The 20,031-nt window shown below is 37.8% G+C and overlaps 1 protein-coding gene across 1 annotated transcript in view; it reads right to left on the bottom strand.

The window, feature by feature from the left end:
- Nucleotides 1–2,812: 2,812 nt before the first annotated feature.
- DCAF13 (DDB1 and CUL4 associated factor 13) overlaps nucleotides 2,813–20,031 on the bottom strand; it is a 30,796-nt gene continuing 13,577 nt past the window's right edge. Inside the window, exons 6-11 of the mRNA XM_058564758.1 lie at nucleotides 18,619–18,696; nucleotides 16,151–16,233; nucleotides 11,672–11,836; nucleotides 6,269–6,404; nucleotides 4,637–4,800; nucleotides 2,813–3,482 (exon numbers count right to left, since the gene is read on the bottom strand). Coding sequence (XP_058420741.1) covers nucleotides 3,395–3,482; nucleotides 4,637–4,800; nucleotides 6,269–6,404; nucleotides 11,672–11,836; nucleotides 16,151–16,233; nucleotides 18,619–18,696 — 714 coding nt within the window. The 3' untranslated portion in view covers nucleotides 2,813–3,394. The remainder of the gene's footprint in view (nucleotides 3,483–4,636; nucleotides 4,801–6,268; nucleotides 6,405–11,671; nucleotides 11,837–16,150; nucleotides 16,234–18,618; nucleotides 18,697–20,031) is intronic.

Genomic DNA, 20,031 nt, shown 5'->3' with positions numbered 1-20,031 from the left:
GGACCAGAGGGCACAAGTAAGATGCTCAAGTAAGCAAGTAACACAGAACTCCACGTCACCCAGCACAGTTGCATCAGTGCCTTCCTCCCACTTGCACCTACAGCCATATGGGGAGGGGGTACAACCAGCTGGAGGAGGAAGAGAATGCCCAAGCTTAGTTTACTGATGGGTTGGCTTGGCTCAAATTGTGAGTGTAAGACACAAACGGACCACGGCTGCAATATATGCATAAAAAGAGGTAGCCTTGAAAGATGGTAGTGCGGGAAAATCTTCCCAATGGGCAGATCTGTGAGCAAGGTAACTGGTCATTTTATGTAGAAGTTGCCTTAGGTGAGATTCCTGGGCAGTGGTCAATGGCTGGCCCTCTGGTCAAAGTGTGGAAGGAAAAGGGCTAGATCAGACGAGGAAGTTTGGGGTAGAGGTATGTGGATGGACATGACGGAGTGGGCATCAAGAGTAAATACTTTTGTATAACATGGTAACGTCCACCTGAAAGCATCTACCATGGAAGAAGCACTGAACCACCAAGTTGACAAAATGACTCCACCAGTTGACATCAGCCAGCCTGGAAGAGGCACAATGGGCACATGGATGGAATGGCTTGTGGCAGATAAAGAGGCTATGAACGACCTCAATAGATGAACTCCCACTTACCAAAGCTGATCTAGCTACTAGGTCTGTGACTGTCCCAGATGTCGGCAACAGACACTAATGCTGTGCCCCAGTACGGCACTATTCCTAGAAGAGAACAGGCCACTTGGTGTCTACTTGCCTACGTTGGATCCCTCCGATTCCAGAAGGGTCAGCAAATCATCTTTACAGGGATACCTATTCTGGTGTCCCTAGATACCAGAGCCATAAACTTCAGCCAGCACCATTACCTGGGCATTTATGGAATGCCTAATTCACAGGCATGAATCCCACACAGTATAGTGTTCATCCAGGGAACCTACTTCAAAGCAAAGGAGGCGAGAGAGTGGGGCCAACCGTAAGACCCACTAGTTGTCCCACATACACACTACCCTGAAATACAGCCTCATAGATCACTAGAATGGCCTACTAACGACACAATGTAAGCACCAGCTCAGATATGACATGCTGAAAGGACACAACATCCTTCAGGATGCAGTATATGCATCAAGTCACAAACCTTTATACGGGTCCGAGAACCAAGGGAAAGAATCAATTACCATCACTCCCACTGACCCACTGGAGGACTCTGCTTCCCATTCCTAAAACTCTGGGCTCTGTAGGGTTGGAAGTACTGGTTGCCAAAGTGGGTACACTCTTGCTAGGAAACACAGCAAAAATCCTACTGAAGTACATGCCATGACTGTCACCAAGGTACTTTGCATTTCTTATGTCCAGGGACCAGCAGGCTAGAGCAGTCATCCTCCTGGCAGAAGTAATCAACTTTGATCAGCAGGAGTGGGGAAGATGGGCAAATACATGCAGAACACAGGCCATCCATTTGGTGCCTATTGGTATTCCCTTGCTCCACTGCAACTGTGAATGGATATATGTAACAACCCCAGCCTGAGAAAGCTATGATTACCAAGGGTTCAGACCCCTCAGGAATGAAGGTTTGGGTCACACCCGTAGGTAGGCCACCAAGACCTGCTAAGGTGGTAGCCGTGGATGAGGAAAATTTTAAATGGATGATGGAAGACAGAGAGGATGAGTACTAGTTGTGGTCCTTCAGTGACAGGGGATACCAATCATCCAACCAAACTCCCTCTTCTAAGAGAGGTACATGGGAATCATGGAGTTGCTCCCCAAACCTGTGAGAAGTAGATCTGTGTGGTACAATGGGTGCAGCTATAGATACACTCTGTTCAGAATTCCTCCAAGAGAACTGGCTGCAGGAAGCACAGCTGACCGAGTCCTAGCTGAGGGGTGCTAGCTGCCAGACCTCTGGACTCACCACTGCGTTCACGGCAAGGCCATGCTTCCCCAGGGCTGCTCCCTGCCACTGACTGAGCATGGGGAGGGTACTAGCGCTGGCCCATTCTTGCACAACATGAGACTGACTCCCCATCAGCCTGGCCCAACGTTTTTTAGAACTGCACTACACTCTGAGTCTCTTTCTACCCAGTCCTCCTTCCTTCCCCCTCTCCTATCACAGGAGTCAAGCCTACTGTAGAGACAGAAGGCTCTCCCCACCTGCTCCTGCTCCCTCCTCTTCATCCTTCACAGACAGTTCCCTCCCATAAATCTCTTGCACGTGCTTCTTGAAGGACTCAGTGACACAGAAGCTCATGTTCATGAATCAGTATTTGTGTATTTTCTTTGAAACCACACCCAAACTAACAGCAGTATAGGCACACAAGAGAACTTGGTTCACCTTGAAAATCAAGTAATCTGAGGCCTACAATAGATCATAAGGATTACAAGGTAGATGACTGATCTCTTCTTAGCCTTAAGAAAAATATAATGAAATATTTAAGATATCCAAGAAAGCACAAAAAATAATAGAATTAAACACAGCTTAAGAAATAATCTTACTAAAAGAGCTGGTGTCTCCTGTGTATCCCACCCTGACTGTATCCTCCTCCCACTCTCCAAATTCTGATCCCTGTGTATTTCTTTATGTTTTTACTACAAATATATGTATTCTTAAACGTATTTTTTCTTTGGATTTTTAAAATCTTTTCTTCACTGAAAATTTCCTAAAATTTAGGTTTATATATATAATAGAGTATATATAATGATTTTAAAAACACAAAAACCAAAGCTATGTCACACAGAACTACTTACAATTTAGTGAGATTGAAGAGAAATTATTTAGCAGAAATGGATCAAAGCTACAATGTTGAGAAAAAGGATGTTTTATTATCTTGACTTGACCATAAACTACAATTATTACTATTTATAAAAGTTATATAAATGCAGGCTGATGATCTTTACAGTCTCAAAAACACAATATAAATAGAACACAAAAAACAAATGCAATTAAAAAAACTTTTGACATAATTCTTTTACATGTTATGTGGAATTGTAGGAAGAAGCACTGCAATAATTGCCCAAAATAATATTAAAGGTAACAAAGGAGATGTCTGGTCTGAAATGTAAATTCAAATGTACAGTGTCTATAACAATAGATCAGAGCGAAGGTACAGCTGAAACTTCTAACAGCAAAAAATCAGTTAGTTTGCAATACTGTATTCTTCAACGAAATAAGAAAGCAGATCACAGAAAAAACAGTGCATAGTCTTATCAGCCAGGCCACCTTATTTAAAGGTAATTTTTCAGGGTAGCTAAAATGACCAACGACAAAGCTCTACACATTTGACTAAACCGTTCATTACGCTAGAGCCAGTACTTTTATTTTTAGAGTTCGCAAATTAAAATGTAACAAATAATTATACATCAGCATTGGTAGGAATATCAAATATTATTTCACAACTGCCACTATGTGTTTCTTCTTCTCTGACACAATTGGCACAGATCCAGGCTTGCTATGTTTGAGACGATTCACTTCCCTAGAAATAAAATAAAATATACAAGATATAAGCAAGTTTATGAGGAATCACCTTAGCCAAAGAAAACTTTCTCAGAAAAATCACAAAGCGTTTTCTTTCACTGGAAAACTACCAACTGAAAAAAAGGTTTTCACCATGAGATTAGGTAAAAAGTAGCGAGAAATCAAATTTGTTAACTTATTTAATTGCTTCTTCTAAGACATCAGTGTCCTTAACTAAGTTTAAAAGCCTGCAACAGTTATTAAAACATTCAAGTGACTCAACCCTGTATCTTCCCAAAGGCAGCAAAATAATAATCATTTGTACAGTCTAATTAAAAAAAAAAAAAAAGGAGCTCTGCCTTAGAATTTCTATAATACTTTGCATGAATTCAAGGATTGCAAAGAAGAGACTATTTCACAGGGGAAATGGTGGTGGCAGTGGTGGGGAGCTCTGCTTTAGAGCCAAAATGTTAGGTTCCAAATGTTATGATGAAGCATATTAGAAAAATTTTTATTTAAGAAATGTGTACAAGGAGCTCTTTGCATTCTCTAATTTGGAAAAAACACAATACCCCCTTAGTTCCAGCTACATTAGAAATTATTTTTTATTTATTTATTGTTTTGATTGGCTCTGAGCTAACATCCGTTACCAATCTTGCTCTTTTTGCTGAGGAAGATTAGCCCTCAGCTAACAGCTGTGACTGTCTTCCTCTAGTTTGTATATAGGACGCCACCACAGCATCACTTGAGGAACCGTGCTTAGGTCCACTCCCGGGATCCAAATCTGCAAACCCTGGGCCGCTGAAGCAGAGCACGCAAACTTAACCACTATGCTACTGGGTCGGCCCCTAGAAATCATCTTTTAAGCATTATATATTTACAACAGTTTTTTTCAGTATGAGCAGAAGCATTTTCTTATTTTGATCCAAGTTATTTTCACTATTTGTCTTTTAAATATATTCTCAATGGTAATTGTCACAATCTTAAATGATCACTGCTCCCCATTTTATCAAGAAAAAGAAAAAAGCCCAGCAAAGTCTTCAAAAACACCTCTAATGTACAACAGCACATAAACTATTCCCTTGAAAGGCAGGTTTTTGTTTGTTTTTGGTGAGATGAGAGTGCTAAGTTAGAAAAGAGTACTGAGATACAGTCAAACGCCCCAAAACATACTTTCGTCGCCGAGCTTCCCTCATGATGCGCTGTTCCTGAATCTGGCTGTAGATAGATTTTGGTAGATGTCGGTGTCGAGCAATACGTTTTATATGAGGATGATGTTGAAATTTTTCCTTCAACTTCTGGTTATAATCTTTGGCTGCTTTTTCTCGTGATGTGAGCTGAAAAAATGCATTTTGATATTTTAATGAATGGTGTGTTCTTTGTTTTGCTTCAGTATAACAAAGCTAGGAAGCACCCTTTCCCCCCAAAACTAAAATTTTATGACATGCAACCAAATGTAATTCTACCCTTTACAAGGTTACATTAGTAATACCAGCTCTGCGAGCACTAAATTTCCTTTTAGGCAGCACGCCTACAATGCAGATAGATGCCACCAAACGAAGAACAGCTGTGCTGAGGGAGTAGGGCTAGGCGGACCACTGAGCTGGACCTTACCTAGGCATAAATAACATAGAATAAGCACCTAAATTAATCACTCGAATTTTTATTCTGTAAAAATAACTACTGAAACAGAAAAGAAAAAGTCTTCAATTCTGTAATAACTAGGCTTTGTTTAACAAATGTTAAGGATGATGTGATTTACAGGAACATTTAATGATGAACTGAAACCTAGACATAGTGTAATGCTTACCAATCATTAAACTTAAAACAGAATTGTCTTTACTGCTTATCATATCTTGATTTTCCTACTGGGGCTAAGTATAAAATAACTCACACTAAGCCTTTCCTTCTTAAACTTAATATTTGTTTCTGATATAAGCACTCTATAAGTTTATTAAAGAAAACACGAGACATTCAGAAAAACATCAAGAACAAAACAAAAATCAACCATAACCCCACAACCCAGAGGTAGCTAGCCAATGATAATATTTGTTTTATCTCCATTGAATCTTTTATAAAGTCTGAAGCCTTTTGCATTTTTTTTTTTTGTGAGGAAGATCAGCCCTGAGCTAACATCCACGCTAATCCCTCCTCCTTTTGCTGAGGAAGACCAGCTCAGAGCTAAAATCTATTGCCAATCCTTCTCCTTTTTTGCCCCCAGAGTCCCAGTAGATAGTTGTATGTCATAGTTGCACATCCTTCTGGTTGCTGTATGTGGGACGCGGCCACAGCATGGCCGGAGAAGCGGTGCGTCGGTGTGCGCCCAGGATCCAAGCCCGGGCCGCCAGTAATGGAGCGTGCGCACTTAACCACTAAGCCACGGGGCCGGCCCTGCATTTTTTTTTAAAGTTAAGTGTTTTACTGTGTCTTTGATATTAAAGACAGGGACTTGCAGCCTTTGATCTGCCTGATTACTATTCCTGTAACAGAAGAAATAGGCGTTCTAAGCTTCTAGTCCCTACATCTTCTCTCCCTACCTTGAGGAAAACATCAAGAATTAAGACGGTTCAAATATCATCAAACATCTGAATTAACAAAGGCCTCTGAAGGTGCCTATGACACGAGAAAAGTAAATCTAAATACAGCAGTGTCTGTTTTGTTGCTAACTTATTTTTTTGTATCACAACAATGCCAATTTTATCAAAATATCTAAAGCACTTCAAATAAATTCTCTTTACAATATAATGATATCCAATAAAATTAGTTTCTAGCTTTATGACAATGAAACAAAATGGGGTCTCTTACCACACCCAATTTCTCAGAAGCATTAGCTTTCCACAGACGAATGTTCATTTCATCAGATCCACACATAATGTACTTGCTGTCGGAAGTCCATTTTACACAGATGACATGTTGCATTCTCTTTGTGTGATAGACTTCCCTATAGAAGAGGAATTAAAGTTAAAACCCTTCAGATTTTGATACAGATTTTCTTTAACCACTGCCTATCAAGTATCAGGATACCATTTTTGAGTCCTAAGAGAGTATAAAAGAGAATTCAAATTCATTTAAATGTATTTTTATTGAACCAAATCAACAAGATTCTATGCTAAGTCCTGGGGAATTAAAAAAATTCCTACTCTCAGAGAAGTTACAATCCAATAAGAAAAACAATACAAGTATACTAAGCAAAACTAGATGCCCAGAAAAGTTCACAAAATAACTGAAGGCATATAATACAAATAAAATATGTTGAAGCTGGAGTAATTTTGTAACAATAAGAAACGGATTGCTTTTAATAAGCCTCCCCCCTCCAAATCAATTCAGGTCAACCACTACACTTCTTTTTTTTTTTATGTTACTGGAAAATAAAATAAATGCAATGGCATTCAAAGAGCACGTCCTGGTATGTTGATTCTAATGTCTGATTTTTGTTTTGTCCAAACTTTAAAAAGCTTAATTGAAGTGAGACTTGATGATTTACACGTGTGAAAAGAAAGAGAAGGCTACAGAATTGTCTGATGAGTTGAGGTAAGAATCATTTAATAAATGGAGATGTCAAATATCATACCTAGTTGAAAAGGCTGTGAAACATGCTAAGTGAATTCACAGAAGATACTATATTGGGAAGTGTTAAGAAGAGCATTAAAAAGCAAGCAAAAGACAAGGTCAGAAAAAATAAAAAGAGCAGACTTCTGGAGAAATAAATTTTCCATACCTGGATTAAATGATTCAAAATGCAGACTACTTGAGAGAAAGAAAACAAGCTCTGCAAACTCTGTCCAGTAGAAGAAAACCCACAGATGATGACCAAACCAAAGAGGATTCGTATCTATAAAACATCTCTCTGGGGCCGGCCTGGTGGCTTAGTGGTTAAGTGCGCGCGCTCCGCTACTGGCGGCCCGGGTTCGGATCCCAGGCGCGCACCGACGCACCGCTTCTCCGGCCATGCTGAGGCCGCGTCCCACATACAGCAACTAGAAGAATGTGCAACTATGACATACAACTATCTACTGGGGCTTTGGGGGCAAAAAAGGAGGAGGACTGGCAATAGATGTTAGCTCTGAGCTGGTCTTCCTCAGCAAAAACAGGAGGATTAGCACGGATATTACCTCAGGGCTGATCTTCCTCACACACACAAAAAAAAACAAAAAAAACCCAAACATCTCTCTGAAGTACACTCACAAAAGTGTACTTTTTACACTGTTTCTAACAGATACGTTTTGAGCTCCAGAATGAACATGTAGATAAACCATAAGAAATTTATTTCTAAAAGGAGGAGGATGCTTAGAAAGAATGTCCTATTAAAATGAAAAGTAGATGAGACAAAGACTGCTTTTTCTTCTCTCAATGCTCTGCTTTTGCAAGACTCAATTCTTATAATCTCTACCTATTTAAAGGCCTCTTTTTTCCCATGGCAACACAATAAATTTAAATACTAGGAAATTCAATCAGGCTTTGGTAACCATTAAAAATCACCTGTTCGTGTATTAGACCAGTCAAATCCAACGGTTTAGTCACTTAATCAACTTAGAATCCTCCTTAATGGTAAACTATGCAGAGCTCTTAACTTCTCGATATGTTTATGCTTGCACACATGATGGATACATAAAGCTCACTACAAGTTATACTATTGGGAGATAAACACATTTTCAATCTTAAATTCTTTATATACATAGTCAAAATAATTGTTCTATGTGAACGCAATTGATTTACTTGTTTGCTTAGTAAACATGGAATGAAATCCCAATAGAAGCTTACTTTCAAATACTGATTCAACTGTAGTTTTTAAAAATCTACTCAAAATTTATTTTGAAAATACTAGAACCATTTTAAGGTGTTTCAAAAGAAAATATTTTAAAAATACAGATCATTCAAAGCACTGCCTATGTTATTTGATGTTTGCAATGATAGGAAACTAGAGCAGACCACAGAAACAAACTAGAACTAGCTTTCAAGCAGACGAACGCAAAGGTCAGAGGGAACACCACTTATATCTAAACCCAAAAGGAAGTAACACATATTTAGACTGTGATTACAGAATCTCCAAGTGATATCAGGAGAGAATTCCCCAGAAATGGTGTGTAAGAACTCCACACTTCATACAATTTTTGAATAATTTGAGCTTCTTAGCTAGACTTGCATGTAGTTGTCCACATTGGCTTTGGAATAATTCAGCTTGAACTAAGCTGCTAGGCCCTTGGGAACAAAGGTGCTTACACATTCCATTTCTCTTACTCTTTCTTTGTTCTTTTCCCATGCTATGTGTCTGCTTCTGTACCATATTAGAAGAGTATTGTCCTACTACCTTTGGAGGTTCTGGCGCCAAGAAATGATGGAGGGCCACATTCTCCTGATTCTTAATATTTTCCAGAGAGGTGAGAAGAATGGAAACTATCAGCCTTGCCTTGGGCATGACTGAATAACCCCAACAAACCATTCGTGACAGTTTGGAGAATATCAAGTTAGTTGCAACAGCCATATAGGAACCAGCACCATGAGTTCTACGATGGAGATGATGGAATGAAGATCTAAGTCATCAGAACACTCCAGTCAGTATGCTTTTGATTCCAACACATTTTTGATTGATTGTGATGATGACAATTATTTGTTGGCAATAAATGATGGTTTAGGAATTTATACAGCTTCTTGAAATTAGAGGGGAGAAAGACGCAACTATCACAAGTAAAAACACCAGAGAGTTAGACAAGCAGATTGGCCATGACCAAAAATGGACGAGTTGACCAACTCTCAGGAGGAAGCTCTGTCTGAAGGATCTTTTGGTTGTAAATACAGGGCTGGGACTAGAGTGAGGCAAGTGAGGCACCTACAGTGTCAACTTTAAGGAGGCTCTCACTTTCAGGGTGGTGCAGATGCAGGGCTGGCACTTGCACTACCCTGAGATGAGTAACTCCTTGAATTCTGCACCCTAGGCACCTCACTTAGGTGCACCCTAGTCCTGGTCCTGCTGGAACAGAAAGGCAGTGAGCCAGGAGAAGGTCATGATATGCCTTTAAAAATGAACATCATTCTTTCAGAAGGTTCAGAAACCTTCAGCACTGTAGAAACTAGGATAGTTATCATTAAGAGTAAGGATCAAAATTCTCATTATTGCAGAAAATGGTGAGATTTCTTCACTCTGTGGTAGCTACACCACCAAATTGTACGTTCTACAGATTTTTAAGTGAAGGAAGGGTCCCAGAAAAATTCTCTGCTATCATCAATCTTTATGAAGCTGGGTAAACTGCTTTACCAGCTCCACACTGTTGTTGTCCAGCACAGATCATCACCTCCCACCCTCATTACACAGGTTCTCTGTTCCTTCCTTTCTCTGATTCTACTCACTTGTCTCCTTTCCTTTTCTACCACCACCAATCATTCCCTGTTATCTTTCACCAACTCCATCTTCTCCCCAATGAACTAGAATTCCATCAAGCAAGACTAGGCCACTCAATCAAGTATGTATGTATGTGTGTGTGTGTATATATATATGCATATGCATGCATTTATTGTTTATATATATACTATATTGCATTTTAGTTTTATAGGAAAATTTCTTCCAGTTTACTTGGATTTGCTTTGAATATGTTCCCAGGAATACATATAAAGCCTTACTAAGGAACAAGAATGTGTATGAAAGTGCTCTGTAAACCATAGTATGCTATTACGAGAGGCTGTATTTTCCACAGGAGTTAGGTTTTAAAATCAGCCTGTAAAGCAAAAAATTAAACACAGTCAAAATTACCCTTGAAAATCTTAAAAATGCCATAGTTTTCTGTAAACTACCTCAATACAATTATATATGATATAATACAATATAGACGTATAATTCTATACCATATTCAGTAATGTATAATATGTAGTAGAGGGCCAAGCTGTACAAAACAACACACGTCTTAAACACTACAATTACACTCAGTGTGCTTATAGGATGAGACACACACAAACAGAGAACAGGAAAGCTGAGTATTCCTCTCTCTCACCTCTTCATCATTCCAGGTCAGATACCTACTAAGTGGAATGGACGGACAATGGTCCTGACAATTTAAACTGTTATTTTTCTTTTTAATTTTTGCCTTAGGGTATAAGAAATGAATTTGAATAAGTAAGAAATAACAAATGTAAGGTATTATTGTTATTAGTTGCTCTTAAGTTGTACTGGGGAAAAACTTATATAAGTTCTTCATTATCAAATTAAAATTTTTAAAAGTTCATCCTATTTTAGAGCAGTGAATATACTCTGTATGATATTACCATGATGGATACACATCATTATATACTTGTTCAAACTCACAGAATATACAACACCAAGAGTAAACCCAAAGGGAAACTATGGATTTTGGGTGATTATGATGTGTCAGTGCAGGTTCATCCTTGGTAACAAAAGTACCATTCTGGTGAGTGATGTTGATAACACGATAGGCTATGCATATGTAGAGGCAGGGGATATATGGGAAATCTCTATTCCTCTCAATTTTGTTGTAAACCTGAAACTGCTCTAAAAAAAATAAAGTCTTTATTTAAGAAAAGTTTACTATAGGGGCCGGCCCCGTGGCTTGGCAGTTAAGTGCGTGCGCTCCGCTACTGGCGGCCCGAGTTCGGATCCCGGGCGCGCACTGACGCACTGCTTCTCCGGCCATGCTGAGGCCACGTCCCACATACAGCAACCAGAAGGATGTGCAACTATGACGTACAACTATCTACTGGGGGGCTTTGGGGGGGAAAAAAAAAGGAGGAGGATTAAGCAATGGTTGTTAGCTCAGAGCCGGTCTTCCTCAGCAAAAAGAGGAGGATTAGCACGGATATTAGCTCAGGGCTGATGTCCCTCACAAAATAAATAAATAAAAATAAATAAATAAATAAAAAATAACTTCCCAGACCTTCTGGAAAAAAAAAAAGAAAAAAAAAAAAGTTTACTATAGAACACTTAAAAATAATTCTAAAATAAAAGGCTTTGCTCTAAGGCAAACACTAAGACTTCATATCAACAAATTATATAAAGATAATACCCTGTTCCATAAAAGAAACTGCCCAGTAGGCTGATGTTTTGCTCCTAGATGATACAGTAGAAGTTGGTACCCCAAGTCACAATGCCTGGTTATGAGCCTATCATATACACACAACCAAATAACCTTTCAAAAAAGATAAATGATGATCAAGACAAGGAAAAATCAAACAAAAACAAATGGTTTATTGGTAGTAACATACCTGCTTCTACCTTTGTCCATGGGAAAGATGCGAATAGATTTATCAAAACTAGCAGACACAAACTCTTTCCCAGTGGGAGAGTAATCCACATCAAGCACCGCAGACACATGATCCATATGTACCATTACAGGAGTGTCCAGTGCACGCATATCAAAAGTATATAAGCTGTAAAAGGATTTTTAATTATTTGATACAAATTTCTATAAAGAAGCATATGCAGTACTAAGACACTAGTGAAAGTAAGGCCGTTGGCTAAATAATGCACATGTAAATAAACAGCTCAATTCTTTTCACAGCAGGTAGGAGATAGGAAAAATATCAACAGCTTTTATTATTCCTTAAGATTATACTTACATACTTTCATCCGTATAAATCTCATTGTAGAAAATGTAGAAATTTCAGAAAAGTACAAAGAGTACAAAACTTACCTTTAATTCCATCCCCCAGAGGAAGTCAGCACAGCGTAATTATCTCTAATGTTTTCACTCTGCTATTTAAATATATACTTTTAATAAAATTGAGATAACAATGTATAGAGCTCTGTATTCTGATATTTCATGTTGCATATTATGGGCATTTATCCATTAAATAATCTTTGAAAATATTTTAATGGCTACATATTTAAATATGAGTTAAAATAATTTATTTAAATAATTTATTAATAAAAAATTGGAAACTATTACTATAAATAATTCTTAAATGAAACTGATATTTCAATTTTTGACATTTAATCTTTAATTGAGTGGGACAGATTCAATGAAATCTGGACAGATTCCTACAAGTAGGACTATTAAGTCCAAAGGCATGAGCATTTTTAAGGCTTTCGAGTTGACAAATCATTTCAACAAAGTTGCACTAATTTATACCCCTGTCAGTGATATATAAGAGCGAGCACAGCTTTTCAAAGGGTGTACTAAAATTAGAAAACTATACCTTGTGCACAATTGGTAAAAACAATGACTTCACGATTTTCAAGGTTTAAAAATTCTTAACCAACAGCCAAAAGAAGAGTGCTTCAAATGAGCCACCACAGACAGTGGACAATAGTAATACAGCATTACTGGGACCAAGTTCCTAACATCAAAACACTTCAAGATGATAAAATTAATGAGAAAACGTTTGAAGAGAAACAGGATATCTACATAATTTCAAAGTATTTTCCCCAAAGATATGTATTAATTACAAAATGAAAAAATTGTAACTTTATAGTGGAGAAACCCTGCAGATATCTCCTTAACGAAGTGATCAAGGTTAACATCACCAGTAATAAAACATATTGACATCATGTACTCGATCTGATGTGTCAAAAAGGGCATATCAGTTTTGTAGTATTTTTGCCAAAAATGCATAATCTCAATCTAATAATGAGAAAACATCAGTTAAGCCCAAATTAAGGGCAGTTTACAAAATAACTAATAAGTTAAGCCCTTTCCAAAAGTGCTAAGGTCGTGAAAGACAAGGGAAGACTGAGGAACAGTCACAGACTGAGCAGACTAAGGAGATATGACAATCAAATGCAACGTGGGATCCTGCGTTGGATTCTAGAACAGGAAAAGAACATCAGTGGACAGACTGGTGATGGAATCAAGTCTATAGTTTAGTTAATAGTACTGTACCAATGTTAATTTCTTGGTTTTGCTAATTAAACTGTGGTTATGTAAGACATTAACATTAGGGGAAGGTGGCTGACAGGTACTATTTTTGCAACCTTTTAGTAAGTCTAAAATTATTTCAAAATAAAATGTTTAAAAAACCTAACACTTCAAAAAGAGTACTTTTTAATACCATTACTACGAAAAGTCTTTGATGTTAATATAAAATAACCCAAATACCATGAAATTCTCATCTAGAGACAACTCACTGTTCTTTTTTAAAATCTTCCAACATAGTGCAGGATTGTCAGCCAAGGTCATACTGATCTTTGAGGTTAAATTTCTGAGTTGACAACTACTTGACAGTTCCTGTCTAGAGCAGTGGTTCTCAACTAGGTTTGTTTTGTTTTTTAAAAATCTGTTGTATTTTTGCTGGGAAAGATTTGCCCTGAGCTAACATCTGTTGCCAATCTCCTCTCTTTTTTTTTTCCTCTCCAAAGCCCCAGTACACAGTTCTATATTGTAGTTGTTAAGTCCTAGTTCTTCTACGTGAGCTGCCACACAGCATGGCTACTGACAGATGAGTGGTGTGGTTCTGCACCCGGGTATCGAACCTGGGCCACCAAGGCAGAGTGTTCTGAACTTTAGCCACTAGGCCATCAGGGCTGGCTCTAAAAAATCTGTTTTTTTAATAAACTGTTTTAATTTCTACATGAGAAAAAGTTTAAAAATTTATTCAAATCCCAAGCAAATCAACCCATGTGGATGAAAAATGTTTACATAAACAAAGTTTCAAGAGTTACAAGACTTTTTAGGGATCATCTATTCCAACTCTCTCTCTCTTTTTTTTTTTGTGAGGAAGATCAGCCCTGAGCTAACATCCATGCCAATCTTCCTTTTTGCTGAGGAAGATTGGCCCTGGGCTAACATCCGTGCCCATCTTCCTCTACTTTATATGGGATGCCGCCACAGCATGGCCTGACAAACGGTGCCTTGGTGCGCACCCGGGATCCAAACCCACGATGCCAGCAGCGGAGCACGCGCACTTAACCACTACGCCACGGGGCTGGCCCACCAACTCTCTTATCTTACAGTTAATGAAACTATAGCACAGAGCTAGTTCACATGACTTGTCCCAATTTCTACAGTAGTTACTGGTTGGGTCAAGACTTGAACTTGGGTTTCTAACTCATAATGATTAGACTATTTAAAGGGTAATAAAAGAAAGAAAATATTAAAAACAGAGAAAAAGGATACCACAGCAAGATCACTCTCAAGTAAGAATAATTATGGTAATCTATCTAACAGTCGCTCCTTACAAAGGATATGCTCTTTGTTTCAGGTGCCATATGTAATTCTTCCCAATGCAAGAAATGAGGAATGGCAGGGATACTCTAAAAAAAGATATCTTGCCAAAATAGCTAATTAGAACAAACTTTAGAAACCTTAACAAGGTTGGTCAGCAGGCCATTATTTTATTGCCTTTAACTTGAACAAGGCCATTTAATTTCAAAATGTCAATAAAGGCTAAAAGGATTTCAATTAATTTGGTTTGGTACTGCTAGTTAATGAGAGTCCAACTGAGTTTCTTTTCAGTATAGAAATTCATAATAGATGTTTTCAGTTGGTACCACTAAAACATCATATTATAAATCCTATTTCTGAGCTAATTTATGCTTTCATAAATAATAGAACACAGAATTTAAACACAGAAGATCTAAAGTTCAATCCAAAACAAACTTCCACCTTCTCAAAAAAACACGTACTAAGAATCTACCATACCCAAAGCACTACAATAAATGCTTTGGATTAAAGAGATGAATAACGGCCAGCCCGGTGGCGTAGTGGTTGAGTTCATGCGCTCCACTTCGGTGGCCTGGGGTTGGTGGGTTCGGATCCTGGGCGCAAACCTATGCACTGCTTGTCAAGCCATGCGGCAGCAGGCATCCCACATAAAATAGAGGAAGATGGGCACGGATGGTAGGCCAAGGCCAATCTTCCTCAGCAAAAAGAGGAGGACTGGCAACAGATGTTAGCTCAGGGCTAATCTTTCACACACACACAAACAAGATGAATAAAACACACTTTCCTCACCAGGAGATTAAAACTCCTACTTCAATAGCCTCATCTCTAAAAAGGGGATAACATACATGTCCTATCCACCTTACAGGGATACTGAAAAGATAAAATAAGATAGCCAATGTGAAAAGCAATATATAAGGAATCTAAAATTCCATCTAGATCAAGAACATAAGGCTGCTAAGTCACCTTTACATGGAGTCACAGAATAATATATTGTAAATATTAAGGTAAAGATTGAAACTATATTTTTTCTTTTGTCTTACTGAAGTAGGAGTGATAGCTGATAACATGACTACATGAGTATCAGCCACCTGAAGAGCTACAAATTTTGAAGGCAGATATTTTTAGTTTCTATTAAAACACATACGGTTCAGTCATTATTTATATGATCTACACCAGAGATCAGCCAACATTTTCTGTAAAGGGCCAGATAATAAACATTTTCGGCTTTGTGGGTCATGTGGTCTGTGTTGTAGCTACTCAACTCGGGCATTATAGCACAACAGCAGCCATATTCAACGCATAAATGAGTGTGGCTATATTCCAATAAAACTTCACAAAAACAGGCAGCAGACAGGATTTCGTCCATGGGTCACAGTTTACTGGTCTATATTATTTTGAAAACAGAATATTCTTCTAAGAAGCTCTTCTCCAATTTGGAAAATATTTTTTTCAGCAAAACAAACGACAGTTTTCTAACATATATGAAGGAATACTACCTAGGAAAACATATTTCATTAGTAAGACTTATACAACTGAGCCATTTCTGATAGAATAAGTAAGTTTTAAAAACAGGAAAACTTACTTGTAATCTTCATTTGCTGCAGTAAAAATGAAAGCTTCCATAGGGTTCCAACAAATTGTATTAGTTCTCATATCTAAGATGACCTGATAAAAGAAGCATACACTAACCCATTACTATGAAATTAATTCTCTCTAAAATGAATAAATTTCCTACTTCATTTCCTTTCCTTCTTTTTTCATTGATTTAAGCAAATATTTAGTAAACACCTATTATGTGCAGAGTACTCCACTTGGTGAATAGGAAATCAATCAATAATTGTTTCCTGAATACACAAGGCAGAGTGGTAAATATCAAAAATATAAAAGTGCTTAATAAATGGTCCCTTGACCTCAAATAGCTTATAGTTTAGTCAGGAAAATGAGACATATATAAGAAAAGTTAAAATATAAACAATGAAGCAGTAAGTGATTAAGTATCAAATTAGGGGCAAAATTAATGGTGAGCTTAGGGTTAACATGGAGAAGAAAGATTTCAAAAGACAAGCATGATTTGAGCTGACCTGTGAAGGACAGTAGATTACGGTGTTTCTCAAAAGGGACATTTTGGGTAGGATAACCTTTTGTTGTGTGTGACTGTCCACTATAGGATGTTTAGCCTCTCAGGCACCTGTCCATTAAATGCCAGTAGTAGTCTCTAAAACGCCCCTCCCACATTCCCCAAAATACACCTGGTGGGAGGAGTACAACCCCTAATTGAGAACTACTACATTTAGGAAAGAAGAGACAGAAGAAACACTGCAAGTCTAGTGGATAGAACAAAGAAATAATAAAAAATAGCATCTCTGCATCCATCAAGACTTGCAGGTGACAAACCCTATTTAAAATGTTGCCTTACTAACTGAAACAAATGAATGAATATAATACAATTCAGGACGAGATTCTGGAGGGCCTTGAAAGTCAGGCAGGCTACGGTTCTTTTCTTCAGCTTAGATGTAATGGAGCGCCATTAAAAACTGAGAATGGAGAGGGGCCGGCCCGGTCGTGCAAGTGGTTAAGTGCTCGTGCTCCGCTGCGGTGGCCTGGGGTTCGCCAGTTCAGATCCCAGGCACGCACCGACGCACTGCTTGTCAGGCTAGGCGGTGGCAGGCGTCCCATATAAAGTGGAGGAAGATGGGCATGGATGGTAGCCCAGGGCCAGTCTTCCTCAGCAAAAAGAGGAGGATTCGCAGATGTTAGCTCAGGGCAGATCTTCCTCACCAAAAAAAACAAAACTGAGAATGGAGAGGCAGACGGGGCAGAAACTACTGTTTGTTAAACTAGTACTTCAGGTTAGCATTCTGCTAAATGCTTAAAGTATCATGTTTTATTCTCACCAATGTGCTGCAAGGTAGTTATTAATATCACCATTTTAGAGGAAAAACACAGATTAGGTTACCTGCTTAAAGTCTAACACTGAAGTTCATGTAGGATCCTACCACTATTATCACATAAATAAGTGAAATGATTAAAGTAGTACTTTGAAAAGATTATCATATTTATCTAGTCCACACTTCAATGAATATACTCTACTTTTAATATTTCTGAATTTATTACGTTTTAAAAATGATGTGGAAACAAAAATATTAAAAGCATTTCTTTCACATGTGGACTATGACAATGGACTTGTGGTACATGAATGATGTCTAGCCCTTTCTGTACTCACAATTTTAACATCTGAAATCAACTTTATATCCTTTTCTTTATAACGGCACTCCTCTCTTTACCGACAATATTTCTCTCCCTCGTTAGAGTCAGCTGAAGGTTGTATTAGCTTTGATACGTAAGTCCTGGAATGACCGCCTGAGAACTAATGGGAAATCTGGCACCTTGAACAGGAAAGTGTTTGTCTGAAGGAAATGTCAGACCAGTACCCATCAGTATGGAACTAAACAAAACTGGTTATGTGAATAAGTTATAAAACTTTCCGGAATAAGGTACTGTACATGTCATATGATAATCATGAGGCCTGAAATAATGGAATGCAATATAACCATGGGTCACTTAACAATGGGGATACATCCCGAGAAATGTGTCAGGCAGTTTTGTCGTCGTGCGACCATCATAAAGTGTACTTACACAAACCTAGATGGTATAGCCTACTACACACCTAAGCTATGTGGTACTAATCTTATGGGACCACTGCCATATATGCAGTCCATTGTCAACTGAAACATTGAATGCAGTGCATGACTGTACTTTTTAATTCACAAACTTTCAATTCAATAAGTACTAACTAGATGCCTAAAATTTACTGGCATTTTGAAAGACACAAAGAAGACTAGATATAGTACCTAGTGGAAATGTAAGGGTCTCTAAAAAGCAACAGGGAGCTGAGAGAATGCCACAATGATCACTTCGGGGTCTAAGAACATCTCTATGAAAAAAAAAAATTTTAATTCTGAAAAAACATTTGCTTCATATTTTCAGTCACTCGATTTACAGAGGACTGCATTAACAACTGTATAAAGCAGAAAAGAAACTGAAACTCACCTTTTTCAGAGGAGTAGCTTGCCTCATATCATATAGTACTATATTCCTGTCAGAAGCACAACTTCCCAAGAGAAATGTCTAAAAATAAGTATGAGAGTCCCCAGGTTAAAAGCCAGGTTTGGCAGCAAACCTCATTCATGCAGTGAACAAATGATTTAATTACCTTTAATGTTTAAGATGCAAGGTATAACCATAAAGTCCATTTTAAGAGGGTACAATTAATCACAACCTCAGCAACCTAAGTCACGCATTTTCATTGTTAAATCCCCATGCACGTATTTTAGATGCCAGTGATGACAGTGTACAGACAATTGTGTTCTATTTTATAGCAGAACATATTTTACTTATCAATTCTTCAACTTGGACCTGTTTTGTTTTTCAGTATTATAAATAACACATCAATAAACATTTTCATACATTTAGTTCTTCTTTTTCTAAGGATAAAATTTCAGTAGTAGCATTACCAAATCAGAAAGTATGAACAAATTTATGGCATTTGATATTCAGGGCTAAGTGTTTTTCAAAGAGTTGTACCAACACCCACTGCAATGTGGGAATACGTCAATTTTACTGCAACTGAGCAGCATTAGGTAGTGTCCTTTAAAAGTTAGTATCTGTATGGCAATATTTCCTAATTACATAAATTGTTACCTTATTAGTAGTTAAACATTTCCTTTTGTTTATTAATTCTGTATAAATTAAGCCTGTCTTTTGTCTAACAGTTTCAAGATGTTTCAAATATTTAATTTATTTGTAAGTCAGTTATAAATGTGTAAGGTACTTAGACAACCTTTGGCATTACATGAAAATAAGCCCTCTAGCTACCAGTGGAGCCCTGAATCCCACCCTTTGTAGCACCGTTCCTCCTCACTCATGGTTCCTGACTAACTCTTGGCTTCTGCCTACTAATTACTTCCTACTGCAAATGGAGGAGGAACAAGAAGTGTTATTTGCTAAATAGCTGTATGGCCAGCTAACTCCTAGTACATGTCTGTACAAAGTTCAAATAAAACATCACAGAGCTAATGCCGTAATTGTGATCTCTTCTCAATCCTTTCCAAAACCTTCCTTTTTAAATCACTTCCTGAGACTTTCCCCTAGTTAGTGACTCCTCTCAACCTTTCTTAGTTTCTCACTATGTCACCTCAAGGTCTGACCAGGTTCCATTTCTTAAAATAAAGACTTTGATCTGAGCAAAGCAAAAAATTATACCTAGACTGAAAGCCAACTTTCACACTGAAAAATGTGGCAATACTCAGCATAAACTTCTGGCTTTATCAGAATTCTAGGCTTCAATATTTTAACAGAAAATTAATCATTAATGATTAGAGGAGACAAATACACTCCACTTGTTCACAGCAACATGCCCTTTCTATTAAGTCTCATATAGGATAAGAGATATGCACACCATTT

This window comes from Diceros bicornis, chromosome 21 (genome assembly GCF_020826845.1).
Source record: "Diceros bicornis minor isolate mBicDic1 chromosome 21, mDicBic1.mat.cur, whole genome shotgun sequence".
Lineage (NCBI taxonomy): Eukaryota > Metazoa > Chordata > Mammalia > Perissodactyla > Rhinocerotidae > Diceros > Diceros bicornis.
Note: the sequence above shows the minus strand (reverse complement) of the source record. Positions and strands in the feature narration are given on the sequence as shown.